At 56.3% G+C, this 9,610-nt stretch overlaps 1 protein-coding gene across 1 annotated transcript; it reads right to left on the bottom strand.

Annotated features, from left to right (window-relative positions):
• Nucleotides 1–2,845: 2,845 nt before the first annotated feature.
• On the bottom strand, nucleotides 2,846–9,211 carry LOC115083609. The gene is made up of 2 exons (XM_029587530.1): nucleotides 8,966–9,211; nucleotides 2,846–5,023 (listed from the first exon to the last, which is right to left on the bottom strand). Exon 2 carries the CDS (start codon nucleotides 4,939–4,941, stop codon nucleotides 2,944–2,946), a length of 1,998 nt encoding a protein of 665 aa, XP_029443390.1. The 5' UTR covers nucleotides 4,942–5,023; nucleotides 8,966–9,211; the 3' UTR covers nucleotides 2,846–2,943.
• Nucleotides 9,212–9,610: the final 399 nt, after the last annotated feature.

The following is a 9,610-nucleotide window of genomic DNA, read 5'->3' as shown; positions in this document are numbered from 1 at the left end:
TGTTTGAGGCGCTCTAAATGGAAAGAGGTCCGTGCTGCATGTAACTGCAGGAGCTGTTGACGTGCAGTCGGTAATTTGCTATAGGTGTTGGGCGAGAGATTGGACATGTGTAACTTTGCCAGGCGGTCAATCTCCATCCTTAACAATGTATCTTTAGCTTCTCGGTCCTTTTTAAGGGCTACTGCTCTTGCTATGCATAAGCCGCGGACTACCGCTTTCGAGCACTCCCAGACGGTGCTTACAGAGACCTCCCGGCCCGTATTGAGCTGAAAATACTCTCGAACATGCGTCAGGAGCTTTTCCTTAAAAGAGTCGTTTTTCAGAAGAGAAGCATTCAACTTCCAGTAAGCCTGACCGCCGATTGCTCTATTGTCCAAGAGGTCCACCGTGACCGCACCGTGATCGGACCAGGAAATCGCATGGATATCCGCTTCTTTAAGTCTGGGCAGCAGACCTTGATCCAGCAAGAAGAGATCAATCCGCGAGTAGGTTTTATGCGGGTTGGAATAAAAGGTGTACATTCTAGCTGTTGGGTAGCGGTGCCTCCAAACATCCAGTAAGTTCCAACGACGGGAGATGGAGCCAATAATGGATCGTACTTTTCGAGTAATCCGTCGAGAAAGGATATTGGTACAGTGGGAGTTGTCTTTCTCCGGGCACAACGTGAGGTTGAAGTCACCGCCAATGATTAAAAAACCTTCTGTCTCATCATTCAGCAGGGTTTGTATTTGCTTCCAAAAGATAGCCTGCTCCTTGTGGGGAGCGTAGATAGAAAGCAGAGTGAATATGAGAGAACCCACTTTAAGCTTAAGGAGGACATACCTCCCCTGTGGGTCAAGCCGCCATGCCAGACATTCAAAGGTTACAGAAGTGGAGATTAAGATACCAGTGCCTGCATACCTAGAGGTGTTGTTTGCCGCCGCCAGGAAAGCGTGGGGGTAGTCCTTCGATCTCAGCAAGTGTTCGTGCCTTTTGCGAATATGCGTTTCTTGCAGGAACACAATGGTGGCTTTGCTGCTATTCAACTCCCTGAAGAGCAGATCTCGTTTCGCACGGGTGTTCAGGCCCTTCACATTAAGAGTGAGAAATCGAGTCATAATGGTCCTCTATATAGAATCGTGACAGCCTAATCTCCTGACAGTGTAAGGATAAACGTGTGCCAAAAGGCGCTTGAGGCTCCCCGCCCCCAGACCAAACCATGTGTCCCAGCGTAGAGGTGTACAGGGTCAGTAGGGTACCAAAGGGCCAGGTATAAATCCCCCTATTTCCGGATCCGCACATTCAGTTGTGCAGAGTCCCTGCTGGGGTTGTGGGGCCTACCCTCCAAGAGGCCACCCATCCCCCAGCCTCCCCCTATGCGATTAGTCCAACCCATCATAAGCAGCAGCAATAAACATCAATGAAAAGCAAGACAATGCGCATTTAAGAAAGCGAATTAGTAAGAACAAAAGATAGCTAAGCTGCAGAAACATGAAAACATGTAAAACATGAAAACATGTGAAAACAGTCCCCCAACCAGAGTAATAAGACAGGGTATACACCCAGACCGTCCATGTCACCCTTGATCCGAGAGTGCTTCAGCATCGGGAGCCGGTTTGGCGCGGTTCCTGCGCCTAGATTTCCAAGCCGTTTGCCAATGCGATTTAGGATCTCTAGGAGGGGACTTCCTCGCTTGGGGGGGTTGAGAAAGACGGAGTTCCAGCCCAATTTGAGCAAAAACCTTTACTGCCTCCTCCGTCGTCTTCAGGCGGTGGGCGATTCCCTGATGCTGAAAAGTTAAAGCAAATGGGAACTGCCACCTGTACCGGACGTCTGCACTGCGTAGCGCCTGAGTGACTTCTCTCAATTCGTATCTCTTCCGCAAAGTGCTGGGAGCAAGGTCTTGAAAGAGAGCTATCTCCAGGTTTCTCCACCCCCAAAGCCTTTTGCTCCTGGCGATCAGCATGATTTTCTCCTTCCGGGAGAAACTCTGGAGATTGATAATTAGGTCCCGTGGCCCAGTAGCTCGTCGAGGCCCAAGAGACCGGTGTGCTCGTTCTATGGCGATGCGTGGGCCCTCAGGGTTAGAAACCGAGCCTTCAGTGAGGGGGTCCTGGGTCAGGATAAATTGGCAAATTTCCTGGGCTATAGCATGGCAGTCTACATAGTCAGGGGACTCTGGAATCCCTCTTATTCTGATATTGGACCTTCTGCTGCGGTTTTCTAAGTCCTCTAGTTTTTCATTAAGAGCAGCGATCTCTGTCTGTACCTCAGTTTTGGCCTGGGATAGATCCCGGATCGCCATAGCCTGCCCCTCCACCATGACGTCGATATTGTCCACGCGCTGCCCCAGGGCTCTCATTTCCTCCCGCGTTTCAGCAAAGGACTGCAAAAGTTCATTTTTGTGCTGTTTCATCTCGGTCCTAAGCTCTATAAACCAGTCCCGGAGCACAGCTTTTGTGGGTAGGTCCGCGTCGCAGGCAGCCTTGTCGGGGACGTGGGGAGGGGAGAGGATCGGGGCCTCCAGCTCGGGGCGCTCCGCTGCGTCCGCCATGTTGTCTGGTCCCGAGGGCCCGGAGTCCTGCATCTCCTGCGCGGCCTTCACGAAAGAAAAGCGCTGAAGTTTGCTTGTTTTTTCTTTGGCCGCCATCAAAAGCTGAATCCGACGTCTGCTGCAGCTTAGCGGGGGTGAAACGAGGGTTGGAGTCCCGTTTTTCAGCTATCGGGAGGAGGCTGGGAGCGGAGCTCTAAAAGCGTGCGGCCATCCTAGATCGCGGCGAAACCACGCCCCCCCAGGTTGCCAGGTTTTTATGAAAGAACAAGCACTTTTTTCCAAAAAGAAAAAAAAAACCAAGCCCAAAAAATGTGAGATTGAAACTTGTTTTTAATTTTTTATAACATTTAACGCTTGAAATACTTTTGTAATGCACCCAAAACAGCTGACTTTATTGTAATAAACTGTAACTAAAACAAGGTCTGACAATTAGTGATATCGGCCAGTTCTTCATTCTCTATCTGGTCAGCATTGTCACCATACAGATTTTCGTTGAATCGCTTCAGCATATCACTGCCTGGCACGAAGCTGGTACAGCAAACACCCTGGCGTCCCATTCCATAACGCACTTGCAATATTGCAGAAAGAGTCGCAGTGGCCATCCGGTTTCTTGTCTTGGACTTTATTACCTTTACTTGCGAGAATACTCTCTCAACATCTGCGTTACTCAGGGGCAGTGCTAAAAGCGAAAGAGCAAACAATGCCAGAGTCCCATAAGCACGGTCACCACTAGCATCTCTGAAGTTGTAAACCTCTCTCCATAGTGCTTCTGGGTTTGTGTCATCGGCAGTCTTCCATTGCACCAGACTGAGGGATTTGTACTGAAGGTCCAGCATCCCTATATCACCTCTGAATAATTTGATAAGCTCCAGAGCGTAAAGCGGCTGTTTCACTTGAGACAGTATTGCAGAAGGGCTGAAAGACGTCAGCGATCGCCACAGCTTTGTGTTCTCCGGGAGTCTGTTCTGTATTTGCTTTGCGGCCTCGATCAGGAACCCCAGGCAATGATTCTTTACATCAGGCACTTTGGTTTCATCGACTTTCAGCTCTTGAAGCGCGAGACGGAAAACTGCTCCGAAATCAACTGCCGCTACAGGCAGGAAGATAGATGCATCGGAAAGATTCAAAGCAAGAAGATCCTCATCAGACGACGGTACAAACGCAGGGCTCACGAAGCGCAGCAATAGCGAGCGAAAGAATGACAGCAGGCTGTCTTGCATTGCAAAGCGATTGCCGGATTCCAGTTGAAATAGTTTGTTAATTCTGTGAAACTGCTGCAGTATTGGTGTCAGAAAATGCAGATATAACCTATTGATGTCGTCATGGTACATGCTTGCCAAAACTTCAGCATCGTAACAGTTTTCCTTGAATTTGCACCAGTCAAAGTGTAGTTTTAATTCATCCCACTGAGACAGAACACGTTCGCAGCAATTGTACATGGACAACCATCTGGTGTTTGACAGCCGAACAAGCCTGAGAGGCTCCTGTCCAGCATGTATTGTCCTGTACAAGTTTGCATAATTCCTCTGTCGCTGGGCACTGTGAGAAAACCAAGAATACGATCGTCCCACTAAAAACTCTAAATGCTGAGGAAGTTGTTCTACAGCTTTGCTTGCACACAGCTGGAGTGAGTGACACACGCACTTAACCAGCTGTAGATCTGCATTTACTTCTCTCAGGTTGCTGTACACCGAGTCGTGTGTGCCAATCATAACATTGCATCCATCGGTACCTATTCCAATACACTTGCTGAAATCAAGGTTCAGTTTTTTCAGAAACCCCAGCACCGATGAGGCTATACCATCCGCCGTTTCACTCTCCAGGTCGATTAAGCCAAGGAATGTGGAAACCATTCTGTTTAAAGCTCTGCTGAAGTACCTCACCACGACACACAGTTGTTTTGTGGAACTTACGTCTGTGCTTTCATCGACAATCAACGAGTATGGCACCTTGCTGATGTCCTGCACCAGTTCCTCGAGTAAGCAGGGCGCTAGCACATTGCAAATTAAGGCCGTACACTTAGTTCTGTGAAGCCTGATGTCTTCGTTATGCATGGCGGCTGTCAACTCCCATAGGTGATCAACAGTAGATACCGCACAGTGACAGGCTACAAAACAAGCGTACTTAAGTTCCTGCTGCTGCACAGTAACGTTTCCTTTTACCGCAGGAACACCAATGTCTGCGAGCCCCCTAGATGACAAAGGAGCTGCATTTTTTACATGTTTCTCCGTTTTAGCGTGTTGCAGGAGGTCTGCACGATACGCACGGATTTCGCATTTACAAAATGTGCAAGCAGCCTTACTCCCATTGCCAACAGCAGGCTGAATCCATGCTTTGAGTTCCCGTTCCTCTTCCCACGCTTTGCGGTACCTATTACCGTACTTGGAACAGTTCCTCACTTTAGCCATAGGAGATCAAAACCATTCAGTAGCGTAGAAGCCAAGGACGGAAACAGCAGGTATGGCCAGGCTTTCCTACAAAGGAGATCTGCTGCAGGGAGAAGAAACGAGAAAATAATTACATGAAATTAAAAGTGGTGTAGGACAAATTAAAAAACACCAGCCCCATACACAAATAACCCCTCCGAGCACATCTCTGGCCCCCCCCCACACACAGATTCCCCCCTCCGAGCACATCTCTGCCCCCCCCCCCCACACAGATTCCCCCCTCCGAGCACATCTCTGCCCCCCCACACACAGATTCCCCCTCCGAGCACATCTCTGCCCCCCCCCCCCACACAGATTCCCCCCTCCGAGCACATCTCTGGCCCCCCCCCACACAGATTCCCCCCTCCGAGCACATCTCTGGCCCCCCCCCCCCACAGATTCCCCCCTCGAGCACATCTCTGCCCCCCCCCCACACGATTCCCCCCTCCGAGCACATCTCTGCCCCCCCCCCACACACCCCGATTCCCCCCTCCGAGCACATCTCTGCCCCCCCCCCACACACGATTCCCCCCTCCGAGCACATCTCTGCCCCCCCCCACACACAGTCCCCTCCGAGCACATCTCTGCCCCCCCCCCCACACACCCCGATTCCCTCCTCCGAGCACATCTCTGCCCCCCCCCACACGATTCCCCCCTCCGAGCACATCTCTGCCCCCCCCACACACAGATTCCCTCCTCCGAGCACATCTCTGCCCCCCCACACACGATTCCCCCCTCCGAGCACATCTCTGCCCCCCCCACGCACATCTCTCCCCCCCCCACACACCCCCACCCCTTCCCCCCCCCTCCGAGCACATCTCTGCCCCCCCCCCCACACCCCGATTCCCCCCTCCGAGCACATCTCTGCCCCCCTCACACACGATTCCCTCCCCTCCCCTCCGAGCACATCTCTGCCCCCTCTCCCACACACGATTCCCTCCTCCGAGCACATCTCTGCCCCCCCCCCACACCGTCCCTCCTCCGAGCACATCTCTGCCCCCCCTCCCCACACGAGTCCCCCTCCGAGCACATCTCTGCCGCCCCCCCCCACACACCCGATTCCCCCCTCCGAGCTCTGCCCCCTCTCCCACACACGATTCCCCCGACGAGCACATCTCTGCCCCCCTCTCCCACACACGATTCCCTCCTCCGAGCACATCTCTGCCCCCTTCCCCACACGATTCCCTCCTCCGAGCACATCTCTGCCCCCCCCCCACACGATTCCCTCCTCCGAGCACCTCTGCCCCCCTTCCCACACACATTCCCTCCTCCGAGCACATCTCTGCCCCCCCTCACACACGATTCCCTCCTCCGAGCACATCTCTGCCCCCCCTCCCACACACGATTCCCCCCTCCGAGCACATCTCTGCCCCCCTCCCACACACGATTCCCCCCTCCGAGCACATCTCTGCCCCCTCTCCCACACACGATTCCCTCCTCCGAGCACATCTCTGCCCCCTCTCCCACACACGATTCCCTCCTCCGAGCACATCTCTGCCCCCCCTCCCACCACGAGTCCCCCTCCGAGCACATCTCTGCCCCCCCCCCACAACGATTCCCCCCTCCGACACATCTCTGCCCCCCCTCCACACACGAGTCCCTCCTCCGAGCACATCTCTGCCCCCCCCCACACACGATTCCCTCCGCCGAGCACATCTCTGCCCCCTCTCCCACACACGATTCCTCCGACGAGCACATCTCTGCCCCCCCCTCCCACACAGAGTCCTCCTCCTCCGAGCACATCTCTGCCCCCCCCCCACACATTTCCCCCCTCCGAGCACATCTCTGCCCCCCCTCCCACACACGAGTTCCCTCCGACGAGCACATCTCTGCCCCCCTTCCCACACACATTCCCTCCTCCGAGCACATCTCTCTGCCCCCCCCCCACACGATTCCCCCCTCCGAGCACATCTCTGCCCCCTCTCCCACACACGATTCCCTCCGACGAGCACATCTCTCTGCCCCCTTCCCACACACGATTCCCTCCTCCGAGCACATCTCTGCCCCCCCCCACACACGATTCCCTCCTCCGAGCACATCTCTGCCCCCCCTCCCACACACGATTCCCTCCTCCGAGCACATCTCCGGCCCCCCCTCACACACGATTCCCTCCTCCGAGCACATCTCTGCCCCCCCTCCCACACACGATTCCCTCCTCCGAGCACATCTCTGCCCCCCCTCACACACGATTCCCCCCTCCGAGCACATCTCTGCCCCTCCCACACACGATTCCCTCCTCCGAGCACATCTCTGCCCCCCCTCCCACACACGATTCCCTCCTCCGAGCACATCTCTGCCCCCCCCCCCACACACACGAGTCCCTCCTCCGAGCACATCTCTGCCCCCCCTCACACACGATTCCCTCCTCCGAGCACATCTCTGCCCCCCCCACACACGAGTCCCTCCTCCGAGCACATCTCTGCCCCCCCCCACACACGATTCCCTCCGACGAGCACATCTCTGCCCCCTCTCCCACACACATTCCCTCCGACGAGCACATCTCTGCCCCCCCTCCCACACACGAGTCCCTCCTCCGAGCACATCTCTGCCCCCCCCCCCACGATTCCCCCCTCCGAGCACATCTCTGCCCCCCCTCCCACACACGAGTCCCCTCCGACGAGCACATCTCTCTGCCCCCTTCCCACACACGATCCCTCCTCCGAGCACATCTCTGCCCCCCCCCCACACGATTCCCCCCTCCGAGCACATCTCTGCCCCCCTCTCCCACACACGATTTCCCTCCGACGAGCACATCTCTGCCCCCCTTCCCACACACGATTCCCTCCTCCGAGCACATCTCTCTGCCCCCCCCCACACACGATTCCCTCCTCCGAGCACATCTCTGCCCCCCTTCCCACACACGATTTCCCTCCTCCGAGCACATCTCTGCCCCCCCACACACTTCCCTCCTCCGAGCACATCTCTGCCCCCCCCCCACACACGATTCCCTCCTCCGAGCACATCTCTGCCCCCCCCTCACACACGATTCCCCCCTCCGAGCACATCTCTGCCCCCCCTCCCACACACGATTCCCTCCTCCGAGCACATCTCTGCCCCCCTCCCACCCACACGATTCCCTCCTCCGAGCACATCTCTGCCCCCCCCCCACACACACGAGTCCCTCCTCCGAGCACATCTCTGCCCCCCCTCACACACGATTCCCCCCTCCGAGCACATCTCTGGCCCCCCTCTCCACCACACACGATTCCCTCCTCCGAGCACATCTCTGCCCCCCCTCACACACGAGTCCCCTCCTCCGAGCACATCTCTGCCCCCTCTCCCACACACGATTCCCTCCTCCGAGCACATCTCTGCCCCCCCTCACACACGAGTCCCTCCTCCGAGCACATCTCTGCCCCCCCCTCACACACGATTCCCTCCTCCGAGCACATCTCTGCCCCCCCCTCCCACACACGATTCCCCTCCTCCGAGCACATCTCTGCCCCCCCTCACACACACCGATTCCCTCCTCCGAGCACATCTCTGCCCCCCCTCACACACGAGTCCCTCCTCCGAGCACATCTCTGCCCCCCCCCACACACGCGTCCCTCCTCCGAGCACATCTCTGCCCCCCCCTCACACACGATTCCCTCCTCCGAGCACATCTCTGCCCCCCCTCACACACACGATTCCCTCCTCCGAGCACATCTCTACCCCCTCTCCCACACACGATTCCCCCCTCCGAGCACATCTCTGCCCCCTCTCCCACACACGATTCCCTCCTCCGAGCCCATCTCTGCCCCCTCTCCCACACACGATTCCCCCCTCCGAGCACATCTCTGCCCCCCCCCTCACGCACATCTCTGCCCCCCCTCACACACGATTCCCTCCTCCGAGCACATCTCTGCCCCCCCTCACACACACGATTCCCTCCTCCGAGCACATCTCTGCCCCCCCTCCACACGAGTCCCTCCTCCGAGCACATCTCTGCCCCCCTCACACACGATTCCCTCCTCCGAGCACATCTCTGCCCCCCACACTCACACCGATTCCCCCCTCCTGATACCTGGCTGTAGCTGCACAGTCTGAAGATTTCTTTGCTTTTGTTGCTGCTGCTGCTCTTCCCGTGTGCGATGCTGCACAGGACGGTGCTGCCTGGGTCTGCCCGCGTGCGATGCTGCGCGTGCGATGCTGCACAGGACGGTGCTGCCTGGGTCTGCCCGCGTGCGATGCTGCGCGTGCGATGCTGTACAGGATGGTGTTACCTGGGTCTGCCCGCGTGCGATGCTGTACAGGACGGTGCTGCCTGGGTCTGCCCACAAAATGTGCTCGGTGTTGTAGTGTGACTCAACTTGGTTTGCAACTCTGCTCTGATTGGCTTACTGCTGTAACATAGGGATAGGGTGCGCCTGCTATGGGCAGGCTTCATCGCAGCGGCAGCCAATCACTGTAACATCAGAGCACAAGTCCCGCCCAACAAGCCCACAAAAACGCGACTGGCAGAAAAAGCAGCCCAATTAAAAGCAACCCGCGAACCGGAAAAAATAACCCCGCGAATGACTTCAAAAAGAAGCCCAATCTCGCGGTAAATAAGCGAGGTTGGCAACACCACTTCCAGCCTGCAAGAGGAAGTGACACAATCAGGACCCCCCCACCCCCCCCCACCGGGTACTTCGCTTCCCACAATTCCCAGCACCTGAGGACAAGGGAA

This window comes from Rhinatrema bivittatum, chromosome 2 (genome assembly GCF_901001135.1).
Source record: "Rhinatrema bivittatum chromosome 2, aRhiBiv1.1, whole genome shotgun sequence".
Classification (NCBI taxonomy): Eukaryota; Metazoa; Chordata; class Amphibia; order Gymnophiona; family Rhinatrematidae; genus Rhinatrema; species Rhinatrema bivittatum.
The sequence above is the reverse complement of the archived record's forward strand: the minus strand, read 5'-3'. Positions and strand labels throughout refer to the sequence as shown.